General features: G+C 43.2%; 1 protein-coding gene across 2 annotated transcripts; it reads left to right on the top strand.

The window, feature by feature from the left end:
- The first annotated feature begins 1564 nt into the window (after nucleotides 1–1564).
- On the top strand, nucleotides 1565–20473 carry slc39a13 (solute carrier family 39 member 13). 2 transcript variants are annotated; one of them, XM_080528297.1, is made up of 10 exons: nucleotides 1565–1647; nucleotides 3027–3407; nucleotides 5403–5510; nucleotides 7246–7361; nucleotides 14476–14604; nucleotides 15347–15436; nucleotides 17247–17297; nucleotides 17638–17770; nucleotides 18031–18130; nucleotides 19619–20473. In XM_080528297.1, exons 1-10 carry the CDS (start codon nucleotides 1599–1601, stop codon nucleotides 19692–19694), a joined length of 1233 nt encoding a protein of 410 aa, XP_080384423.1. In that variant the 5' UTR covers nucleotides 1565–1598; the 3' UTR covers nucleotides 19695–20473. The 2 variants fall into 2 exon arrangements, with proteins under 2 accessions (XP_080384423.1, XP_080384424.1); XM_080528298.1 differs by having other exon boundaries at nucleotides 1566–1647; nucleotides 3030–3407.
- The last annotated feature ends 4094 nt before the right edge of the window (nucleotides 20474–24567 follow it).

The raw sequence follows: 24567 nt of genomic DNA, 5'->3' as shown, positions 1-24567 counted from the left end.
CGTAGCACCTAACCCTAACCCTAGTTTTCCCACATGTACCGTATTCCCACATGTACCGTAACATATATATATATATATATATATATATATATATATATATATATGCAGCCACCATTCCACAGAGAACAACTTTATTTAAATTAACTCTCATTGTATTAGGCTATCTACCTACAGTATAAAACAATGGCGGGTATAAGTTGGAGGGACACTCTATCCTATATCTATTTCTTTATTGATGGATTAATGTGTGCATCATTCATTCATCCTTCCTTTCAAGCATTACAAGGATAAACACCCCCCACATTGGTCTAGATATTTGCACACGTCTTCTAAAGCAATCATACGGAGCCCCCCTGGGGTGGGGGAAACGTGTGAATCTGTTCCCTCGGTTTTGTAATTCGTTCCCTCGGTTTAGTAATTCGTTAGGTTTAGGGTTATGGTTATGGTTAGTGTTAGGGTTAGGGTTAGGGTTAGGCCCTACGAGCCAGAATGATCGCAAGGATTCTAACCCTAACCCTAACCCTAACCCTAATCCTTGCGATCGTTCTGGCTCGTAGGGCCTAACCCTAACCCTAACCCTAACCCTAACGGATTACTAAACCGAGGGAACAAATTACAAAACAGAGGGAACGGATTCACACATCAAATATTTTTTTGCTACCATGTGACCCCAGGGGGGCTCCGTACAATCACCATAGGCAGGGCAAGTGCAACCATGTCAGGAGAGCGTACCCAAGAGTAGAGCTCTGTGCTGACCATACCCAGACGTCTACATTTCAAATGTGACATGCACCACCACCTGGTGGTCAAGGCTAGGCCGTGGGTAAGACTGGCGTCAGTTAGGACATTAGGCCTGCCATTTCAGTCCAATGCGTCGTTTGTAGAACGACCATATAAACTCCCCAGTATTGCTTCCACCCTCCATCCCTTCCAGGTCACTGATATATGTATTGAGTCAGTGAACACAAGAGCAGATAGGCTTCACACTGACACTCATGTACTGTAGAATATTATGAGGTACAGGTGGGGCTTTCCCTGAGGGGTAGTAGGCCTACAACAGAATGGGACAGATCAATGTCCCATAACACATTTTACTCATCAAAAATATATAGCTTATATACAGCCACACAACTTTATTTCAATTAATTTTCATTGTATAGGTCATAGGCTGTCTATCTACAGTCCTACAGTATAAACAATGGTGGGGATACGTTGGAGGGACACTCTTTCATTCATCTATTTCTTTATTGGATTAATGTGTGCATCATCATGCTTTTTTTTTGTCTTCATTCATCCTTCCTTGAAAGCTCTATTATTATGGAAAATATGTATGCATTCAAAGTCAGCTGGTGCCTCAGTCAACCAGTTCGACATCAGAGTTGATCAACATCAGGACTACAATCAAGAGAGACTACAAAACAAAAGACTACATTTTTATCCCGAGCATCCATATCCGGGGAATACTGGACCAGGAATGAAAATACACTTCCGGTTCGTGAAACGTGGCTCCCTGCTCTGGGTTGCAAACCTCTGCAAGAGGGCGAGTTCCTCTGATCAGCTGGGGGAGAACAAGCCCTAAGCCTGCCTCACCGAGCTGGATGTCAGGGACACACTGGTGGTGCAAATCACTGGTGCAATCACGGCAAGGTAACCCTCATGTTTTTTTAAAATCCTATTTAACGTATCAAGTAACTAATATAATAGTTATATCACCAGTCTTATAATCTTAGTTTATTTCGGGGGTGAACTTCCAACTCCAAGCGTTGTTCCAGCTCCATGCAAACTTTTTGTTTACGCACGTACACCGTTATGCACGCCACCGCCACGACGCACGAGATGCTTAGATATTTCTATGCAAGTAATAATAATATTAATGCATTTTATTTATGGGCGCCTTTACAACACATAGTTAAAACCTAACATATCAAAACATTATACAATCAACAAAGCAAAAGTCGGATTAAAAACAGCAAAGTCCGATATAACAACAAACAAAATACAGCAAGTCAAAACAAATATGCCATTGTGTGAAAATGTGTGTTTTTAAGTGGAAGTGTCAAAAGTGTTTTGAAAGTGGAGAGAGAAAGTGTCAATACTCTGACACAATAGGAATATTAGGTGGCAGGGTGCAGAAAATTAGGTTGCAGGGCGTATCGCTCGCGCTCAGCTCCTGTAGTTTAGCAGTTTAATATTTAATCCTGCTATCTTTTTTGGCAGTTCTGCAGTTTGCTACTGTTTAAAACAACGTTATCACACTTTTAAGGTCACATTTTGTTTTTAATGAACATAATTCAGATAGCTTAACACAGGCTAAAATAATGCGGGCTTGTTTGGTTAACTTTGGAATTCTGCTGCTTAGATCATCAAAACATTCCAGGTCTAATATTAAATATATCAACCATGGAAAAAACTGCACGACATGTTGGTCCGTTTGAAAGCAGTATTTATTTAAAAGTATGTGTTTATGTCTGCATTTCTAAAGTGTTTGCGCTTTTTTGGGGGGGATATTTCGTTATAATAGAGGACTGTGGCTTATTGAATGCCAATGTCTGCGTTGGCATCCAGTGCCAGTGTGATGGAGGAGGCGTCGTCATTAGTATGCGCACAACTTATTGTTGATTAGATGGTGATGGTGGTTTCCACGAACATGTAAGCTATGTGTGCAATGCCCTCTAAACTTGCCCTGTTAAAACTGAGACGTAGGCATGCGTGCTTGCTGGGCACAGGAGGGCACGAATTAATTCTGGTTCATAGGTCCAGTACTGTGCATGGTAGGAAAAGCAGATTATTTTCTTCCTACCATACATGGGATTTTGTCTGTCAATTTCTTTAAATTGCTACCCAACACAGATTCCAGTTCCGTGGCTGTTTTAGGCCGACAATGTGCTGGTACCTGGCATATTTATTGTAGAGTATAGGCCAGGACAACAGTATAAGAGTATATAGTGTAGGTCCTATGCTCTTGTATGAAAAAGCAAGTGTTTACATGATGTAATGTGTATTAATATTAGCCTATCTGTCTCCAGCAGCATCTTCCTGGTTGGTTGCGAGTGCTCTTTGGCCCGTGGGACGGATGAGAGCAGGAGGAGGTGGTAGGCCCGGCGGCTGGGCGCTAGCTGCACTGCTCACCGGCGCCGCCCTGCTGGTGGTCTGTTCCAGGGGAGCGTCTGGTGGCAAGACGTTTGTGTCCCAAGCAGCCATGCCTCACGCCACGTCCACCGCGGCCGGACTGGGCCCCTGGCTCAGCGATGACCCCCTGGGCTTCAAGGTCTTGGCCGACTTCTTGGGGAGCGAGTGCGCCGACGTGTGGCTCTGCTCCCTGGCGGGCTCCGTCGCCGTGGGCCTCAGCGGCGTGTTCCCCCTCCTCGTCATCCCCATCGAGGCCGGAGCGGCCCTCAAGACAGAGGGTAAGGTTCACAGGATCTGTCCTAACCCTAAACTGATTATCGAGACTCACTTAGCTCAGGAGGACTGGTCAGTTCATGTGTTGGGGCGTACAAGCATGTGGTGATGGCAGCTAGCTACAGTAAGTAGTAGTAGTAGTAGCAGTAGTAGTAGCGGTAGCAGCAGTAGTAGTAGTAGTAGCAGCCTAGTAGTAGTAGTAGTAGTAGTAGTAGTAGTAGTAGTAGTAGTAGTAGTAGTAGTAGTAGTAGTAGTAGTAATAGTAGTAGTAATAGTAGTAGTAGTAGTAGTAGTAGTAGTAGTAGTAGTAGTAGTAGTAGTAGTAGTAGTAGTAGTAGTAGTAGTAGTAGTAGTAGTAGTAGTAGTAGTAGTAGTAGTAGTAGTAGTAGTAGTAGTAGTAGTAGTAGTAGTAGTAGTAGTAGAAGTAGTAGTAGTAGTAGCAGCCTAGTATTAGTAGTAGTAACAGTAGTAGTAGCAGCAGCAGCAGTAGTAGTAGTAGTATTAGTAGTAATCAGTAGTTACGGTAGTAGTAGTAAGCTGCTCTGTCCAAGATCTTGGAGACTAAAACGAGAGTTCAAGTGAGTCCAAAGTGAAAATAAACACTGTTATTTTGGAGGTTCCCTCTCAGCACTTAAAACAAGCCACAACGTATAGAGATCACCACACCCAGGGTAAGACTCCTCTGTAGGGTAACCCTAACATGGTGTACCTCAACCCTGACACTTCAATTATCTTGCTGTTATCTTTAGCTCCTCACTGCAGGGGGAGATGCAGCAGCTCGGGTTATCTCTCACAGTGTTTCTTTAGGCTACCTGGAGGGGCTAGTTGGGAGCTGTTGATTGTAATCAGCTGTGTCAGAGATAGTCTAGAATAATGTGACGACACATTTGATCTTGTATTTCTAAAGAGCTATTTGGCAAAAGCTGTTTATGCAGCATAACGTCACCTTCTTAAAATCAATGGCTTAAGTCACTTTTGAGGAAAAATATGTAGTATCATAGTATCATTATCAAGTATCATATATTCTATATTATTTAACACATTTTGGTTCAGTTTATTCAGTTTTTTTGAACTTGGAAAATATGACATACAATAAAAAAATATTACTTAAAATAAACCTTCTTAAAATAATGGCTGATGTCATTATTTTATATATATATAATATTTATCATAATATTTATATATATATATATATATATAAAATAATGACTTCAGCCAGTGACGATATGAAACATTGAGCAACACATTGAGCTCTCTAGTCCTCCTGATGGGGAAACACAGCTGATGATCTGCCATGGAAACATGTTGCCATGACCACACCCACGGAACGAAGACTCCCACTGTGTATCTGTGGCCAAATTAAGTCTTTTTTTGTCTGACCTGAGATTAGTTGGTTACCAAAGGCAGTAATTATCAATGTGTCACTGGCCTAGCTTATGTGGCCTTGTACAATAATGGATATATTAGTAGCTGAGTCAGTGGTAACTCTGCTGACATGGGTGTGTCACTTAGGCCTACCATATGTTGTTCCACAGACTCAATTGGAAAAGAAGAGAACGCACACCGCAGAAAATCTTAGCGGGGTGCTGGCAACGGAGTCAATTCCAATGGAAAGAGATAGAAGCCGCACACTCAGGTTCCAGATGCAAAAAAAGTGATTTATTAAGAGAACGGTTTCGGCTGTAACCTTTGTCAAGCCTTTGTCAAACCTTTGTCAATATTTTAGACTTGGGGCTACAAAGGTTACGGCCGAAACCGTTGTCTTAATAAATCACTTTTTTGCATCTGGAACCTGAGTGTGCGGCTTCTATCCGTTTCAATTCCACAGACTCAAAACTAAAAAGGCTACTCGTTATATAGCATTTCAGCGCATCAGGAGAAAAAAAGCACACTTTTAAGAGCAATGACCATAACTGTGTCTGAATCAGAGGGGCTCAGATTGTGAGTGAGTAGCTTCACAACATTTGCCTTACTTGTGATGTCTCTGCTTGGGTCTCCAGCTGGGTGTCAGAAGCTGAAGCAGCTCCTCAGCTTCGCCATCGGTGGTCTCCTGGGGGACGTCTTCCTGCACCTGCTGCCCGAGGCCTGGGCCCACGCCCACAGCCCAGGTGGGTCAGCCATCCTCCTCACACTCCTCCTTTCTCTCTTTCTCTCCCCTGGTTCGTCATTCCTCCTGGAGAGACTGTCATCAAAAACGTTGAATTTGCAATGCTGCAACTGGCCATAACTGCAATACTGCAACTGTTCATGACATTGCATCAAACACATGTTCTTATTGTTTTCTTTAAAGGGACACTTAACCATGTTTAAAATATTTAGGGTTAGGGTTATTTTTATCCTCATTACCATAGGGTAGGGTAGGATGGAGTTCCTTAGGACAGTTTCTCTCATTTTGTTGACTACAGAAATTAGAACATTGCCAGTTTTCACATAGTTGAAATAGTTTTCATCCAAGAGGATGATTATGAGGTTAAAAGATGTTGCAGTGTCCCTTGAATTCCACACACTGTAATATACACTGATGTCACATATTATAAAAAGGAAGTGGTGTAGCGGCATGTAAAAATAACATTTTTGCTAAGTGACTACCCTTAAATTAGGTTTGTGGTCACAGCAGCACACAGACAATCTGTAGAGCTTGTTGTTTACATACCTCCTCTCTGGCTGTGGAGGAGATGACAGATAGGAGTCGGTTAACCTTCTACGCAATGCTGTGTTTGTCCTGTTTACTCTCACTGCGGAGGGCAGCTTTAAAGTCAAATCCTTTTGCAAATATTGTGTGTCGTAAAGGACTAACCCTCCTGCTCCTCCTGAGACATCTTCTGCCCCTCAGCACTGCGTCTCCTAAAGACACCCGCTTTCCCCTCTACTGTGTCCCTAAGAACTTATATTGCCCCCCTTGTACTGTTTCTCTGTTTCTCAAGTGTAAAAAAAATAAAAATAAAAATAGGTTTAGAAGAAGGTGATAGGAGAAGGTTTTTCCTTCTATCAATGGCCCCGGGCCTGAGCTGGATTACTCTTCCTGCTACGACTGGTGGACTGATGATTCACATGCTTAGTAGTATTCAAATGTATTGATTGTAAGTCGCTTTGGAATAAGGCGTCTGCTAAATGCCAAAAATGTAAATGTAAATGGAATATGCTTTTTTCAGGGGGTTTTGTTCTGTGCATTTCAGCTCTTCAGCTGCCATAACTACAGCCCTTCAGTAGCAATGTGTAACCCCAAGGCACACAAACATGCTACTCTTTTGTATGAAAAGGTCAAAAGCAGAAAACTAGTTGAGGAATGCAGACAGAGGGGAGAAGACCTATAGTATGATTGCAACCCTCCCAACCACTAAATAGCCTAGGCAGCTCAAAACAGTACCGCCAATAATTTTTCACTGATGGATGATAGTGACTACCTGGATAGTGTACCAACAACCAAGCTAGAGTTCCAGGAAAAAATAAAACCATTTCAGCAAAGTCAGTTTGAAAAATCTGAGAACTGAGAAATCTTAAACGTTTTTGAAAATAGACATGGGTCATTGAAAGTGCTTGAATTCCCCCCCCTCTCTCTCTCTCTCTCTCTCTCTCTCTCTCTCTCTCTCTCTCTCTCTCTCTCTCTCTCTCTCAAAAAAAAAAAAACTAGTTCTGTCTCAAACTATGCCGTGCTGGGTCCTTGAATTTGAGGGAATTGACTCTTGAAAGTCCTTGAAAGGTGCTTGAAAGTCCTTGAAAGGTGCTTGAAAGTCCTTGAAAGGTGCTTGAATTTGATGTTTCAGAAGGTGTGGGAACCATGCATTCATATCCTCCTTGTGTAACAGTGTTGTATATACCAGTCATGTCCTCCCTGTGTTTCAGATGGGAGCCAGCAGCACTACAGGACCCAGGGCCTGTGGGTCATGGGGGGCATGCTGCTGTTCCTGGTCCTGGAGAAGATGTTCCCTGATGAGGCCGGCCGCAGCCAGCTCTCTTCTGTGAGTACCGAGCGGTGTGGACAGACTTATATAGCGCCTTATTTCAAAGCGCTTTACAACTGCCTCTCATTCACACATTCACACACACATTCACACACCAATGGCGGCAAGCTACCATGCAAGGCGCCGGCCCGCTCACTGGGAGCAATTTGGGGTTCAGTGTCTTGCCCAAGGACACTTCGACATGTGGCCAGTCTGGGCTCGAACCGCCGATCTGCCAATCTTGCGATCATTAGACGCGGACTCTACCTCCTGCGCCACAGCCACCACAAATGACGATGAATGACGGTGTCATTCTCCATGTTGCCTGTATGTTCTATATAATAATAATAATAATAATAATAATAATAATAATACATTAGACTTATATAGCGCTTTTCTAGACACTCAAAGACGCTTTACAAACTGAAAAGATAGAGTAGTAATAATAAAAAGACACAACAAGGTTATGGTAGTGCTGGGGACACATGGGAAGGGGAAGGGGAGAGGGTTAACTGGTGATGGCAAGCTTGAAGAGGTGGGTTTTGAGGGCCTGTTTAAATGTTGGGAGGGTGTTGGCCTGTCTGATGTGGTTGGGGAGGGCGTTCCAGAGGGACGGGGCTGCGGCTGATTATGTAAACGCCTTGTATACCTATATGTAAAGGTATAGGACTAATGGATGATTCGGATAGGATGATTTGGATGATATAGGATGATTCACGCTACAGATGAGTTAGAGTGAGGAAGTGTGGGATGGGGGACATGGGATGGGGGAAAAAGTGGTTTAAAACTTTTTGGGCGGATGCTTCTAAAGGCATGATTATTAAAGAGGGCATGGCATGTAAGTAGAGTGTCATGCATACGTAATGGGGTAATAACTGAGTTAAAGTATAGATTATCAGCTTTTATTTGATGGTATTAATGTATTGATTAATTCAAGTAGCCTACACTTTGTATATATAGTCCCCCTATTTCAGGGCACTTGAAGTAATGAGACAGATTCATTCATTTAGTATTTGGTCCACAATCCTTTGCATACAATAATAATACAATGCCTGAAGTCTGCGACCCCTTGACCCCACCAGATGCTGGGTGTCTTGTCATGCTTTGGCCGTGTGTTTAGGGTTATTGTCTTAGTGTATAATGAAGCGCCATCTATGGAATGTTTGCTTGTGAGGTATTTGCTTGTACTCAAGCAGACAAGATGTTTCTGTAAACTGTAAACACAGGTGGTATGCTGTAAATCTCGGGCAGATTTGTTTTCCTCCAATCTTTGCAATTACTCTGCTACCGTCATCTGAATCTTATCTGTCCACAATACATGTTCCCATCTACCTCTCCAGGCTTTTAAGGTAGCAAGGTAAGGTAGCAAACTGTAACCTGACCATTCTTTTTTAGGATAACTAGTGCAGGGTTCCCACGGGTCCTTGACATCTTTGAAAGTTTGTGAATTTGAGAAAAAGAAATCAAGGTCTTAAACGTTTTTGAAAATAGACATGGGTCATTGAAAGTACTTGAATTCATTCCCCTCTCTCTCTAAAAAATGTTTTTAAAATGTTATACTTACTCGTCAACTAGTTCTGTCTCAAAAGAAAGGTGTTTGAAAGGTGCTTGAAAGTCGTTGAAAGTTAATAATTAATAATAATTTTGCCATTTAGCAGACGCTTTTAATCCAAAGCGACTTACAATTACGAATTACAGGGACATTCCCCCTGGAGTAACTGAGGGTTAAGTACCTTACTCAAGGGCACACTAGTAGTGGTGTGGCTTCAGGCGGGATTTGAACTCACAACCTTCCCATCACAAGTCCAACTCACTATCCACTAGACTAGACCACCACTACCCCTAGTGAAAGGTGCTTGAAAGTCGTTGAAAGGTGCTTGAAAGTCGTTGAAAGGAGCTTGAATGTGATGTTTCAGAAGGCGTGGGAACCCTGACTAGTTGTTTACGCCTTGTAGTGAAGCCTCTGTAGTTTGGCAGGTGTTCTGCTGACGGCTATCTCCGACACATTCACCGCCTGGAGAGTGTTCTTGACCCACAGTTGTTTTGAGGTGATATTAAATCATGGTGAGCGTTCTTCGGTCATCCACTGTACACGTCTTCCTTGGCCTACCAGCCTGCTTGTGATTGGCCTACCAGCCTGCGTGTGATTGCTGAGCTCACCATTGCTTTTTTAAATAGGCAGGCATATATTCTTTATGATGTTCCAAGCCTGTACTATGTTTCAGATTTTTATGGTTTTCAGCCTAATAATAATGGCTACCGTGACATTCATTGACACCTCTTTAATCCTCATGTTGACAGACAACAATGGCAGACTCTAAAGGCAAATGCAAAGCCTTGAAACTATACTATACATTGACAGGTCTCTTTGGCCTGCACAAGAAACGCCTGTCAAGCCAATTGTCCCGTTACTTTTGGTGCCCTGAAATCAGGGGACTAGGAATACAAAGTGTTGTCATTCCTAAATGATGAAACACAATGTACACAATACCATCAAATACAATCTGAGAGTCTCTACTTTAACCCTATAGTAATTGTTTGTGTTCAAATCATAATTTCTTATGGAGTATAGAGCCAAAAGGAGAAAGGATGCATCACTGCCCCTCTACTTACGCAGGGCTCTGTATGTGCCCTAATTCTCATGTTGTTTCTCCTGTAGGCGTGTCCAGACTCCAGTTCACTAAGTACATGTAGTACTTAGTACCTATTATTATTGTAAGCGATCCCTTCAATGGTATAAGTAGTGGCTATAGTTTTCCACGTGGTGGGGCTGGTGTAGGATCATTTTGGCAGGCGGTTACTGTTGGCTTGTCTCTTTTTCTCCCAACCGCACTACTCTAAATTCTGTCGGCATTGTGGTCTAATTTTGTTGGAATGTGTCCGCAGTGTCCTCCAGGGTCCACAGCTGGACTACTTCAAACCACCCTCTTTGGCTAAGTCTGAAGGAGGTCACTGACCTATTCAGGATGTGTTCCAACCAGACTATTCAAGTCTCGGAAATATTAAAATCACTGGCATAATTCTGGCATGATTAAGGATCAACAATAATCACTTAAACAAGATTATCATTGGGGTTTTTAAACTAGCAAATCGACCTTTGAACATTCACATCAGAATTAACATCAAAATGATTAGCCCCTAGCCCAAACAGTGTGATGTAGTTGATTCATCCTGGAACAAATGGGAATCTCCCAGAGATGTGTTAGTCATATCTTCCTTAGTGGTGTGTGTGCGGCTGAGTGGAAAGTAAGGGATCTGAGTCAAATCAATGTCATAGAAGCAGCCTTATCCTTCCTCTACCCCCATCATCTGCTGGATGAGACTCATTGTCCCATAGCCCTGAGTGTCTCTTTCTGCTAGATATGCTTGCGATCAAAGCTGTATTCTCTCTCCCCCCCTCTCCTTTTCTCCCAACACCAGTGAGACCCTTATTCATAAGGGATTTGGAGTGGGTATTAGTGCAGAGTATTAACAGGAGGATTCTTTTGATGTTTGTGGCATATGGGAGTACGATTTCTTTGCGGTGGTGCAATCTCCCTGTTTGACGGTGTCGCCTTTTGATGGCAGTTTTGAGGGCCCATCTATAGGAACCTGAAAACATCTTGTAGGGTTTGTAAATGCAGAAGTGCATAACAGCAATCTCAGAGGCCTCAACATCTAGCTTCCTTGACACTTTATTGGCGAATTTAATTTAGTGAAGTAAAAACCTGAACCCGATCTGACAGAAAATGGTATTAAATGGGGTAATCCAGTTCGATTTGAAATGGCAATTTCATTTGCAGTTAGATCTTCTTCATTGCATGCGTCGTCACACACCACAGCCAAAGATGCAATACATGTTGTGGGAATTATGTTTCAGTCTGTGTGAATTTCACACAAGTACTACTGCATACATATTCTCCTTTCTATTGCTCAGGAGGAGGTAGATTGGCATCCATGTCTGGGTTTATTGAAGCTATTTATAGAAGTGGGGAGGAAGCAGCTGCTCCAACCACTTCTAAACCAGACTAGAGAAGTGTGTTGAGGTATGGAGGGTAACACTGGGGGCCATGTTTAGATGCCAGTATTAAAACGTCATCTAGTCATATTTAATATCATATTTATTCACTCTCCAGCCCCGGTCCAGTCTAGACTTCGCTGCGCTGACAAGAGGGGAGAGATTGTCAGAATACATTTTATGACTTCCTCATGCAGTCTCCACCGAAATAGAGCATATTTCCCGACCACATACTGCAGACTATTTTCCGACTCACTTAATTTGACTATTAAATGCCGTAGAAGTGGTTTAAATGTCGGAGAGAAGTGGTTTGGAAGGAACAGGGGAGTCAGCCCTTCTTGGAAAAGGAGAATCATATGGATAGATAGATAGGTAGGTATTTATTGATCCCTTTATTAAGGCGCACTTTATTTTTGTAGCTCACAAACAACAGCAACAAAATAAAGTGACAGTAGAATAATAGGATAACATAAAATAGACGTCGGAAACATTATATACAGTAAGAACAGTTCATTATGATTTAACATCCCCCAGCCTGAGTCTGATCACCCCGATCAGGCCAGCTGGAGGAGGAGTTGTACAGTCTTGTTGTGGCAGGCAGAACAGATCTCCCATAGCGCTCCTTAGTGCAGCGTGGTTGTAGTAGTCTGTGTTGCTAAAGGAGCTTCAGTGCTCTGCCACAGTGTCATGTAGGGGATGGGAGGGATTGTCCATGATGGTCATGAGTTTGTTCCCCATCCTCCTATTGGCCACCTCCTCCACAGTGTCCAGGGTGACACAGAGGACAGAAGCAGCTTTCCTAATGAGCTTGTTCAGCCTCTTGGTGTCACCCTCCTTGATGCCCCCCCCCCCCCCCCCCCCCCCAGCAAACCACAGTGTGCAGCACTGCTCTGGCCACCACTGACTGGTAGAACATGCTCTACACGCCAAAAGACCTGAGCCTCCTCATGAAATAAAGCCAGCTCTCCAGCCCCTCTTGTACAGGACATCTGTGTTACCAGACCAGTCCAGGTGCGCCCCCCCCCCCCCCCAGGTACTTGTAGCCCTGGACCATTTCCACGTCCTCTCCCTGTATGGAAACAGGAGACAGGTGGACCTTAGTTACATTTACATTTTTGGGCAATTTAGCAGACGCCTTTATCCAAAGCGACTGACAGCAAATACATTTGTCTAAGTAAGGACCTCAGTCCTTCTCATGCCCACCTCCTCCTTTGTCTTGCTAATATTGAGTAGCAGGTGGTTCTGCTCACACCACTAAACAAAACTGTCCCCGAGTCCTCTGTCCTCAGCACCATTGCCGGTGTTCTGCCAAGGTATGCTGCCTTGTCAATGTAGCTGCCTTGTCAATGTAGCTGCCTTGTCAATGTCTGCTGCCATGTCAATGTATGCTGCCTTGTCAATGTCTGCTGCCGTGTCAATGTCTGCTGCTTTGTCAATGTCTGCTGCCTTGTCAATGTCTGCTGCCTTGTCAATGTCTGCTGCCTTGTCAATGTCTGCTGCCTTGTCAATGTCTGCTGCCTTGTCAATATCTGCTGCCTTGTCAATGTATGCTGCCTTGTCAATGTATGCTGCCTTGTCAATGTCTGCTGCCTTGTCAATGTATGCTGCCTTGTCAATGTAGCTGCCTTGTCAATGTCTGCTGCCATGTCAATGTATGCTGCCTTGTCAATGTCTGCTGCCGTGTCAATGTCTGCTGCCTTGTCAATGTCTGCTGCCTTGTCAATGTCTGCTGCCTTGTCAATGTCTGCTGCCTTGTCAATGTCTGCTGCCTTGTCAATGTCTGCTGCCTTGTCAATATCTGCTGCCTTGTCAATGTCTGCTGCCTTGTCAATGTATGCTGCCTTGTCAATGTCTGCTGCCTTGTCAATGTATGCTGCCTCCTTGTCAATGTATGCTGCCTTGTCAATGTATGCTGCCTTGTCAATGTCTGCTGCCTTGTCAATGTATGCTGCCTTGTCAATGTCTGCTGCCTTGTCAATGTCTGCTGCCTTGTCAATGTCTGCTGCCTTGTCAATGTATGCTGCCTCCTTGTCAATGTCTGCTGCCTTGTCAATGTAGCTGCCTTGTCAATGTATGCTGCCTTGTCAATGTATGCTGCCTTGTCAATGTATGCTGCCTTGTTAATGTATGCTGCCTTGTTAATGTATGCTGCCTTGTCAATGTAGCTGAGCTCTCAGACAAGTAAAAGATAAGTTCACTTGTCCGAAGGACAAGTACCTGAAAAAGCTTAATGTCAAGCCCTGTGAATGGTGTTAAATGCACTGGAGAAGTCCAAGAACATTACAATTATTTACAACCTTCTATGAACCGGTTTGCTCTTTAGAGAGCCACGCCATTACGTCTCTGCTTTCCCAGCAAGTGTAAGAGGTTCTTTGTTCCAGACCAGCCAAGTTTTCCTGGCAGAGAGTCGGTTCTTTTGCTGTCAACACGAAGAAGCACCAGCTCCGAACCGGCCCTCAAACCGCCTTGGTGGAGCTCCTGAGTCAAACCTGTTGAAGAATTAGTTCAACTGGTTGGCTGTGTCCAGATCTCCAGCCACTTGTGGGTCGTTAGCCGGTGATCTTCCTCACACTGTTCCACACCTCTCTGGTGTTGTTGTCCTGCAGGCTGTCCTCCATCTTCTGCCTGTAGGTGTAGGTGTCCCTGCTCTCCTTCAGCTTCTCCTTCAGCTTCCCCTGCACCAGCTTCAGTTCTTCCGTGTCACCAGACCTGAAGTCTCTCTTGTTGTGGTTGAGGAGGGCCTTTAGGTCACTATCCAAGGCTTGTTGTTAGGAAAACCCAGTACCAAATGGCCACGGTGAACAAGTAACTAGTGGTCAGAACGTAGGCTACGACATGTGGTGCGTGCCAAGCTAACGGGCCGAGTGAGTGAGTGTGTGTGTGTGTGTGTGTGTGTGTGTGTGAGACAGAGAAAGAGACAGGTTGTGTGTGTCAGGCCCCTGCAGAGACAAGCGTTTGGACCTGGCAATGAATGGAATTGACATGACCTGTCAGTCACTGGCTGCCATAAATAGCAAACACACTGTGTCCCCATAGGGTTTTTATGTACAGTAAACCTGTGCATACTGTACTATGTACTAAGGAATTTCCTGCTAACCAATAAGCTGTTTATTTTCCCCCTCTCATCCTCCTCAGACCTCCCAAAGCTCAGACCCCAGTAGCGAGGCTGTGACATCACAATCACACGTCAACGGTCATCATTCTGAGACGTGGAACTCCTCCAAGCCAAAGATCAGCTTGTCGCAAGTGCCAAAGAAAATCAAGGTAGGTTAAGGAAATGAGGAAGGTTTGCTTGACAAAGAGGAGAGGGTTAATGAAAAAAAAGTGAAATTAGCACTTCCGCTTGTGTGCAAAACAAAGGTACATTTCAATGAGAGAAGAGTTCAGATGTAAAAATGAGGGACTCTCTGTTTCTCATTAAACACATTTCTCCTTTGTTCCGCACCAATCAGAGAGGATAAACAAGCTGAAACGCACGTGTCAGTGTTCCCGACAGGAGGGTACTGTTAATGAACCCCTATGGGTTATGTTGGACTCTACACTGAGTTAACTCTGAGGTGCTGCCATGCGTTCTGTGAGAGATCCAAGTAGGCTAAAGGAAGGGACAGTAGGTCCTGGATCCTGGATTTTAGGGGTAACCAGACCCCGGTTGAAATACCCTGCAAACCAAGTGAGAAGGGTAGGACATTGCGGGTGGGGTAGCGTGCACGGCAGGACTGCCAACCCAGGCCAGGGGGAGTCCGGTGCAGGTCCCACGTTAGCGTGCCTCCACTCAAAAGGGGCACAAGGGGCGCTAAAACAATGTTGTTACGTAATATTGTATTTTATCTTTACCTGTTCTTTTTTACTGTTTTCCCCTGCTTTTATATTCATTCTATGCCTGTATATGTTTTTATATTCACTTTATGTTCTTATTCCTGTTGTAAAGCACTTTGAGCTGCATTTCTTGTATGAAAGGTGCTATATAAATAAAGCTTTACTTACTTACTGACACTGTGTCTGACAGACAAGCGGGTACCTGAACCTCCTGGCCAACTCCATCGACAATTTCACCCACGGCCTCGCCGTGGCTGGCAGCTTCCTGGTCAGCAGGAAGGTGAGTACTCATGGGCGGCTGTGGCGCAGGAGGTAGAGCTGCCGTCTAATGATCGCAAGGTTGGCAGATCGGCGGTTCGAGCCCCGGCTGGCCACATGTGGAAGTGTCCTTGGGCAAGACACTGAACCCCAAATTGCTCCCAGTGAGCGGGCCGGCGCTTTGCATGGTAGCTTGCCGCCATTGGTGTGTGAATGTGTGTGTGAATGGGTGAATGAGAGGCTGTTGTAAAGCACTTTGGATAAAGGCGCTATATAAGTCAGTCCATTTACTCAGTTTGAAGGCCATCGGCATGTACCATACATGTTAAATGGACTGCACTTATATAGGGCCTTATTCCAAAGCGCTTTACAATGGCCTGTCATTCACTCATTCACACACCAATGACGGCAAGCTACCATGCAAGGCTCCGGCCCACTCGTTTAGGAGCAATTTGGGGTTAAGTGTCTTGCCCAAGGACATCTCATTACGGCGCTGACTTGCTGCTGTTTTGACAAAGCGCTCCAGGCTGCTTTCGCTTCAAATATTGTACTGCTGTGATCTGCCATTTCCAATTTGCAGAGCATACAGAGCACCACATTGGTCGGACTCTCTGTGAAATACTCTCACACTTCAGATAATCGTGGCACGAGGTTTTGCCATGCTTTGACCATCGTGGCACAGCCATTTTACTTCCTTGCGACGCGTCGACTTGCGTTATGCAAATCGAAGTATTTCCGTAATCGATTACATTGACGAGTCGCCCCCAGCCCTACTCCAATACATGCCAGATGCGTTGTTGGTTGCATGGTTAAAGCAAATAATGGCCGGTTGTTCCTGGTTGGATAAATTAAAGGCCTAATTATGTGATATGGCCATACGTATCTTCCACACGGAGGTTGACTTAGTATTGTGTCATTGTACACAGTCACGCTGTTTATGCCCTGATAGAAGTAGTGTCATGTGTATACACTTCAGTCAGAGTTAGTCACTAAGAAAATACCCTCATTATGTTTGTTTCATCATTGAAAAAAGTGAAACGGCTGTTTTAAAGTACATCTAATGCAATACTCTACTTCTACTTACTGTAGGGGTTGAGGTGGATGGGTGGTGGTTTCAACATTTTAGTCAACTATACCTCGTGTATATCTCGTGACCGTGTTTGGCTGAGGATCCAGACCCCCTGACAGAGTTGTAGATGTGCTGTGTCAGCTTTCACACGATCCCAAACGGGCACATTATTTCTCTGCTCAGTCCACGATGGACACGATAACTAACCCTCAATTGAAGTAAAGTCATTCATTTAAACAACACGACTCTATCGTTTTTAGATGTTATTCATATTATTATTTATGTAACACACAAAAATTGAGCCAGGAAATTAGATTTTTTACTGTACACCACAGTGCTATGTTAGTGGTGTGCAGAAGTAACGCATGACGACATCCAGTACCCATGGTTGTGGGGGAGCAGGTCCAGCTGGAGAGCCATAAGGCTAACAGCATGAGCAGAGGGGGGACTACTGCCAGGGAGGAAGTAAACTAGATGTCTCAAACACACACATGCGCTTCCTACTTAGTATTTTTTCCATGTATAGTGTATACATGTATAGTATTCATTTGTATGTATGGTATTAGTTCTCATTATAGTAGAAGCTCAACTGTCTGAATGCATGCAAAAAAACTAATTGACACATAAGAGAGATACGATAATATACTGTTGGGGATTAGTTGTTTTCTCAGGTAGAGTAGGCTGGGAACGGGACGGGTTAAGTGGGGTGCTGTGCATCTTATCTTAAATGTAACAGATCAGAATACATCATGTGACCTTACAGGTTGGGTTCCTCACTACCTTCGCCATCCTGCTCCATGAGATTCCCCATGAGGTGAGTTAGTTCATTGGCTCGGCGTCCGTACGGGTGTGATTTTTAATACATTTTAAAACAACTTTGTAAATGACTTACTTATTTACAATTTGAGTGTCACTGAGTGTGAATTCCATAACGTTGGTTCATTTGAGTTATTTTCAGAATGTGTAATACCACTCAGGTCAATTCAGGTCTTTCGATTACGTGCGTGTGATCTGTGACGAATTAAACACATACATAATGTCCCAGAGGCACCTCCTCATGACAGATGTACAGTATGACGAGTAGGAAACATGATACCTGTTCTCTGCGGTTAACACCATACACACCATACACAACTGCTTTTTCTCTACTGTAGGTGGGGGACTTTGCCATCCTGCTGCGTGCGGGGTTTGACCGCTGGAGCGCGGCACGCATGCAGCTGTCCACGGCCCTGGGGGGGGTGCTGGGGGCCTGCTTCGCCCTGTGTGCCCAGTCACCCAGAGGCACAGGTGAGCCATCATCACCTCACATCACACAGCAGCACTGCCAACTGGAGCGACACATCACACCGTAGCATATGTTTCTATTATTGGAGCACACAGCATCGCATCCACCAAACAAGCAAAGTATTCTACTTTATTGTGAAGCTTCTATCTGGGCCAGTGCGCTAAAACTGAGAGAATGATGATGACGCTGCCTTCTCTGTAGATGATGATGACTCTTCTTCTTCTCTGTAGATGATGATGATGATTACTCTTCTTCTCTGTAGATGATGCCACAGCGTGGATCCTACCGTTCAGCTCGGGAGGGTTCCTCTACATAGCCCTGGTCAACGTGGTGCCTGACCTTCTAGGAGAGACCAGCATCAGGTTGTGTGTGTGTGTGTGTATGTCTGTGTGTCTGCGTGTCTGTGTGTGTGTCTGTGTGTCTGTGTGTCTGTGTCTGTGTGTCTGTGTCTGTGTCTGTGTCTGTGTGTGTCTGTGTCTGTATATACACACTGTCAGTAATTGACTGTGTGCTTGGTTGTGTGGGCTGGTACTGTCTGTCCTTGTACCTTACTACATGTCCTTGGACTCCATACGATATGCAACACCAAACACGAAAACAAGCTCCTAATCCTGCTAATTCTACAGAGGAAAACATTGAGAACATGATGATGAAGTGCTGAAGTCCAAGGGAACACAGCCAAAGCGGATACAAGATTAAATTGTAAATACTAGGGGCTGTCAAACTTAACTTGTTAGTTCTTGCGCAAAAAAAATTGTGTTTTCTTTTTCGTCGTTAACGCAATTTTGCCCCGTGTCTATATTTGTATTCTTGCTGAGCACGTGCATGAAACAAGATAGGCAAATACACACTCTGATGAAGTGCCCACAACTTTGCGGCATTTAGCCAAGGAGTTTTCAAAGCTGCACTCTCTCACGTGTTTTGAGACGACCAGCCTCAGTAAGACAGTGTGCAGATATCGATCAACAGTAGTTATTGTGGTTGTTTCTTGCAGTAGGTGATTTGTAAATGGTAAATGAACTGAGTTATATAGCGCCTTATTCCAAAGCGCTTTACAACGGCCTCTCATTCACCCATTCACACACACATTTACACACCAATGGCGGCAAGCTGCCATGCAAGGCGCCGGCCCGCTCACTGGGAGCAATTTTGTGGTTCAGTGTCTTGCCCAAGGACACTTCGACATGTGGCCAGCCGGGGCTCGAACCGCCGATCTGCCGACCTTGCGATCATTAGACGGCGGCTCTACCTCCTGCGCCACAGCCACCCCGATTTGTAGATTTGTAGATCAGTGATTCTGCCCAGTGCCTTGTTCAGATCCACCATCAAACCTGGCTGACTCAGAGGGAAGCAGATCTGCAAGCTGTAGCTGGCACATGCTCAAAGAGCTCTGTAGTCTTGCTGTGTTGCCGTAGTGACTCAGATGAGAAAATCCACGTATCCCATTCTCAGTGTATAATCGTAGCTTGTCATGTTGAACACCATGGATATGGTGGAGTAGATACAACTGAGATTAGCATTATTTATGTATGTAATTTAACTTAATATTGAACCAGTTACAGAGGTACATAGACTTGTCACACCTGGTTGAATAGTGGCTAATAAAAACATCTAATGCAGATGATTTTCTCCTCTTTTAAATTACATCTACAACCTCCCAAATTATTATTTTTCAATGAAAACATCTTTAATTAGGTCTAAATCTGACCAAACTAAATTGTGATTAATTGGTTGTTAACACAGCAAACCATGTGATTAACTTGATGACTTAATCGTTTGGCAGCCCTAGTCAATACCCTAGTCAGGTTAATTTTCGCTGACCTTTTTTTCCCCCCTCTTCTTTCCCCCAGACACTCTCTCCTACAGATCCTCCTCCTCTGCTGTGGCATCGCGGTCATGGCGCTCATGTCCGCCATCGTAGACTGACCTCTGACCTCAGAGAAGTCAGCCTTGCCAAACGAAGGATCACAACACCCTAAACTCCGAGCTCTTACCCCTCAGATTTCTCCCCTTTATAGAACTATTTTCCTATCAGATTTTTATCAGAACTATCCCTAACTATCCCTATCCCCCGCTAAAAGATAACTTATGACATCCAACATCATCATCATTGTTGTTGGTATTATCACGTCAAATGATGAATCAGGATGAGACGTCGACGGATGAGGATCAGGATGTGGATGTAATCAGGATACCAGCTTCTTTCCTGAGGATTTGACAGAGGGGCGTCTCTGGGAGTGGATGCTTGAGAGACAGACGGGAACAGCGAGGGATGCAGGAGACTTGTGGTGGCCTAATGTGGTCTCTAATGGGGTTACGAGGATGTTACTGAACAACTATTACGTATACGATTACGTGCAGACAATCAGTCTAACTTATTTGCTGTATTGCACAATCATATGCACATACTTCACAGGTATATTCTGCATATGAGCAGCATGTATAATGGACATACTGCTATAGCTAGCTGTATCAATGAACACATTTTTACAGTACGTGCTTTCCACCGTTTCTGTGTTTCTGACTTATGTTATATTTATTGTATTTGCCTTATACATACGTATAAGTAAGTATACACGTTCTCATGGCTTTTGGTATCTGTGTTTTTTTTTTCAATCACATCTCATCCGCAATTTACAATAATCATCTGTTCATGAAAGATGCACGCCGTTTTGAACTCGATAAATCACCGATTTTATATTGGTCTCTGCTTTATTTGTAAAATAAAAAAGTATATGATTTTTAAAAGAATTTAATAAAAAAAAATATTCTGCCAAATATTTTTGTGGTCTTGATCAGTGCGTATTCAGCCAATGAAAGTGCAGAACTTTTTCTTCATTTTAGTGTCCTATACAAATTCTGTTACCGTGAAGGTGAAGGTTGAAGCTTGAAGGTGTGCAAGTTGGTACTTGCTCTATTTAACTGTATTAATTATAACTTTTGACTTGACTGTCTTGAGTTATTGTGTTGTGGTTCTTTGTTTATGATTGTACTAGTAGAGTAGTGTTTATAATATTGTATTATGTGTTTTTCTAGAGTAGTAATCAACACATTTACTGACGTATATTGGTATTCTGAGTGAGCTGCAATGAAGGCCAACCTGCTGCATTTAAACACCCTGCTGAATGTATTATTATAAGCATTAGCCATAAGCACGTTTTCTGCAGAAAAAAGGCTGGGCCTAAAATGTCGTGTGTGTGTGTGGGGGGCGGGTATTGATTGTGTGTTCACACTTGTCCAATATCCACACAGTCTGTTTGGCAGGAGCCCGTTGCCATAACGACTCCCCTGTGGGTTACCGTCCTCAGTCATCTGCGTTTCAGCAGCCTATCCATTGTCTGCGCGAGCCTCTCTGTTCTCTCAGTTATGCCACAGAATGATAACAAACCGTAACAACGTTACAACCTGGCCTACAAAACAAGACCATAAATCAACACCATTCCGTAAATTCAACACAATAAACACGTTTTTATGACTGTTGTATAACAGTGTTGTTAGCATGAGAAGAATCTCAAATCCGCTAGGAGGGAAATCATGTGCATATTTGAGGATAGGCTGGTCTCCCTCTACTCCATACCTGGCATGTCTAGTCAGAGCCTAAACATCACCCTGGTGCCAGATACCAAGATCTCTGTAACACTACACATCTGGCTCACTATTCACTGCTACAGCCAAGGAGATATTGTGAGGTGGTCTATACTCTAAATACAATTTTATAATTCCTTGTATGCATTGTGCAATTCTAAATATGCCCAGAGTACATTATAGGCCTATGATCAATACATTCCAAGTCTTTATATGACTATATAAGGACACCATTGAGCAAGATGGGTAATTGTTTATTGACATGTTAGCTTAAAACCTCAAATGGAGGAATAGAGACCGTGTTGAATAGGAGAATGTGTCAAAGACTCCCTTTACCTTCATGCAAATCATCATGCATAGTTCTGCAGTCTCTGTAGATCTGAAAGGATTGAATAGATGTCTAAGCAAATGCAGCCTCTGAATAAGCAGGTGTAAATGTTGCTGTTTAGATTCCTGATTAGATCTGATCTGAAGCAGTGGCTCACCAGAGAGCAGGGGGCAAGGTTTGGTATGGAATGCAGCATGGTGCCTGAGGGATGCTTGCTTATTCATGTCTTTTGTCAACGTTTCAGGGCATACAAACCATCCCGGGGTGGATAGCACAACACTGCCTCCTGTCCCTCAAAAGTGTGGGGACATGCTGTTCCAGTTCTTCTAGTGGTATAATAGTCTGTTTGGACAAGCCAAGCCTGTCTGACTGATTAGAATCCAAGCATTGATAGTAGGCCAGGCCTACCATACAGGACAGAAGAGCTGAGTGGATGAAGGTTATTTTTGATGGCAACATCCCAGCGACAGTTAGCAAAAACCTGTACGTCTGTGTTAACCACAGTGACCACTGCTTTACCAACCTGTCAAACTGTCCATGACTAAAACAGCAGAGGAGGTAATGTAAGCCTTACGTATTCTTAAAAAAGAAAAAAAGAATTGTGCTGTGAGTTTCTTTTGCTGTGTAGCACTAGTTAACACTAACAGCCGAGGTATTGGATGTAATTTTGTATAAAATAATAAATACATAATAATAATTACTGGTGTCACCTGCTGCAGGATCCACAATAACGTTTATGGTATAGCTGCAGGAATTACTTTGCTTGGCAACGTTGTGTAACACCTACTGTGTTTCACAAGTTACACAACGTTGCCAAGCAAAGTAATATACCCCTATATTGTTTTTCCTGAGACACCTTCTAACCCCCCTGTATTGTTTCCCCTGTGTCAATATTAAAAATAATCATAATAATTTAAAATTCCTTTAGCACGACGACTGCCAATGACATAGAGTGCTTTTCCTTCTATGACTGACTGGTGGATAGGTGATTCACTTACTTAGTCAAATGTATTGATTGTAAGTCGCTTTGGAATAAGGCGTCTGCTAAATGCCTAAAATGTAAATGTAAAATGTGAGTTTGATTAGCACCCAGCAGCTAACTTGCTCAGACCATGAAGCTGTAGCTGGGCAGTGTGTAAAGTGAGGCCCAGGCTAATACGACCACTCTGATCCACAGATACACAACACTAGAACAGCCAAGCCTACTATAAGAGCCACCTCCGGGGTCAAATGACCACAGCCTTTACAATGGAAAGCTGCTATTTACACACAACGACCACTAGTTGACCGTCTTGTAAGTTAGCCTGCCTCCTACACAGAAAAACTGCAAAATATCTTTATACTAGCTTAATCCTGATTTTGAAAATGTAAGGATACTGGGTGGTTGAACACGCATATCTTGGAAAAGTCATGAAAGGAAGGTCCTGAAATTTGACCGAGTGCAAAGATATAAACATGTTTTTACTCTTTACTCAAATGACCCCACCAATGGCTGTTCTAGTGTTAACTAATAGCTACCGTAATACTAGTATTAGTGACGATACTACAGCTCCATTGCAGTTCCAGTATGAATATGAATACTGTCCTCAGCCCTAGGTCTCTCCTGTTGAGGTCATAATATGTTATATTATAACGTGCATTGTATAACACTAGTCTCACTAGTAAGTGTGGCTTTCTGGACCGGAACGTTATACTCTATGTACAAGCTTTTATATTTTATATCAGAACACAAGTTACACTCAAACTAAAATGTTCTGTGTAATGACTTTCTTCTTCAATAATTGATTGAATAGATTAGCCGTAACCATGGTATCAAGGACGCACGGCCAGACAACCAGTTCCAGAGTGGAGCGTGGGGAGCAGGAGCTCATTTGCAATTAAAGCTACAGACACAAAAACAGAAAAAGAGGGGTATAGAGGCATGCTAGAATGCATTTAGATAAAAAAACAACCTGAGTGGTATTTCCAGAAAAACGAAAATGAAAGAAAGGTACAAAGAAAATACTGGTTTTGGGGAGCCCAGAGACCTATATTAACTTGTTGAAAAAGTGCATAATGTGGGACCTTTAAAATCATTAACCAACCATTTATCTTATTGATCAGCATATTGCCTAAACATTGTCCAACTCTGTTCCTCAGAAAAGGAATAAGGTCATCTGTAATCAGTTGCATCTAGCTGAAAAGTAGTAAGTTTCAGTATGACATGAACAACAGCACTACAACTTGGTTGTCAACTGTTTTCTTGTGTATTCTTGTGTTGTTATGTCATAAGCTAGAGTAAGTAAGTAATACAATACCCAAAGTAGGATTATCCACCTTTCTCCTAAAAACTGTGATATGGTAAGAGGTGGTAATAAGGTATTTATTGACGTATCAATGATTCATGTGATTCAAATGCCTTCACTGCACCACCATTTAGCTCCCCTTGGGTGGTAATTTTCAGAAATGATCTGTAATCAGAGAGGTTTCTATTCTATCTTTAAAAAGAAAAAACTGACTTGTTTGGCTTTGGTTTGCTGTAGTTTGGTGAGAGTGATCTGTTCCTCTGCCAGACAGATCTGCTCTTTCAGTTTCTCGTTTAAGTGAGTTAGGTTATAGGCATCACCTTCATCTTTGTTTGGCGAAGAACGCTTCCAGCCTCTTTCATTTTTAATTAGCACTTTTTTAGTTTTTTTTAATTTAATTTTGTAAGTTTTGTTTGTACAAATAATCAAAAGTATAAAACAACAGCAGGCTGTACAGGAAAAACAGAACAATAACAACATCGTCATGGTTACAAGTGTCTATTTTTAAAAAGGGCGTATAAAGATCCAGTATCTTGACATGTTTACAGTGCATTCAGAAAGTATTCAGACCCCTTCACTTTTCCCACATTTTGTTGTGTTA

The sequence above is a fragment of the Nansenia antarctica genome (genome assembly GCF_963989245.1).
Source record: "Nansenia antarctica genome assembly, chromosome: 4".
Taxonomy (NCBI): Eukaryota; Metazoa; Chordata; class Actinopteri; order Argentiniformes; family Microstomatidae; genus Nansenia; species Nansenia antarctica.
The sequence above is the reverse complement of the archived record's forward strand: the minus strand, read 5'-3'. Positions and strand labels throughout refer to the sequence as shown.

Coding starts and splice junctions, on each gene's coding strand:
- slc39a13 (XM_080528297.1), top strand. CDS start 1,599: ATGTCAGGGACACACTGGTGGTGCAAATCACTGGTGCAATCACGGCAA. Junction 7,362..14,475: donor GCCGCAGCCAGCTCTCTTCT/GTGAGTACCGAG, acceptor CATCCTCCTCAG/ACCTCCCAAAGCTCAGACCC. Junction 17,298..17,637: donor TCCATGAGATTCCCCATGAG/GTGAGTTAGTTC, acceptor TCTCTACTGTAG/GTGGGGGACTTTGCCATCCT.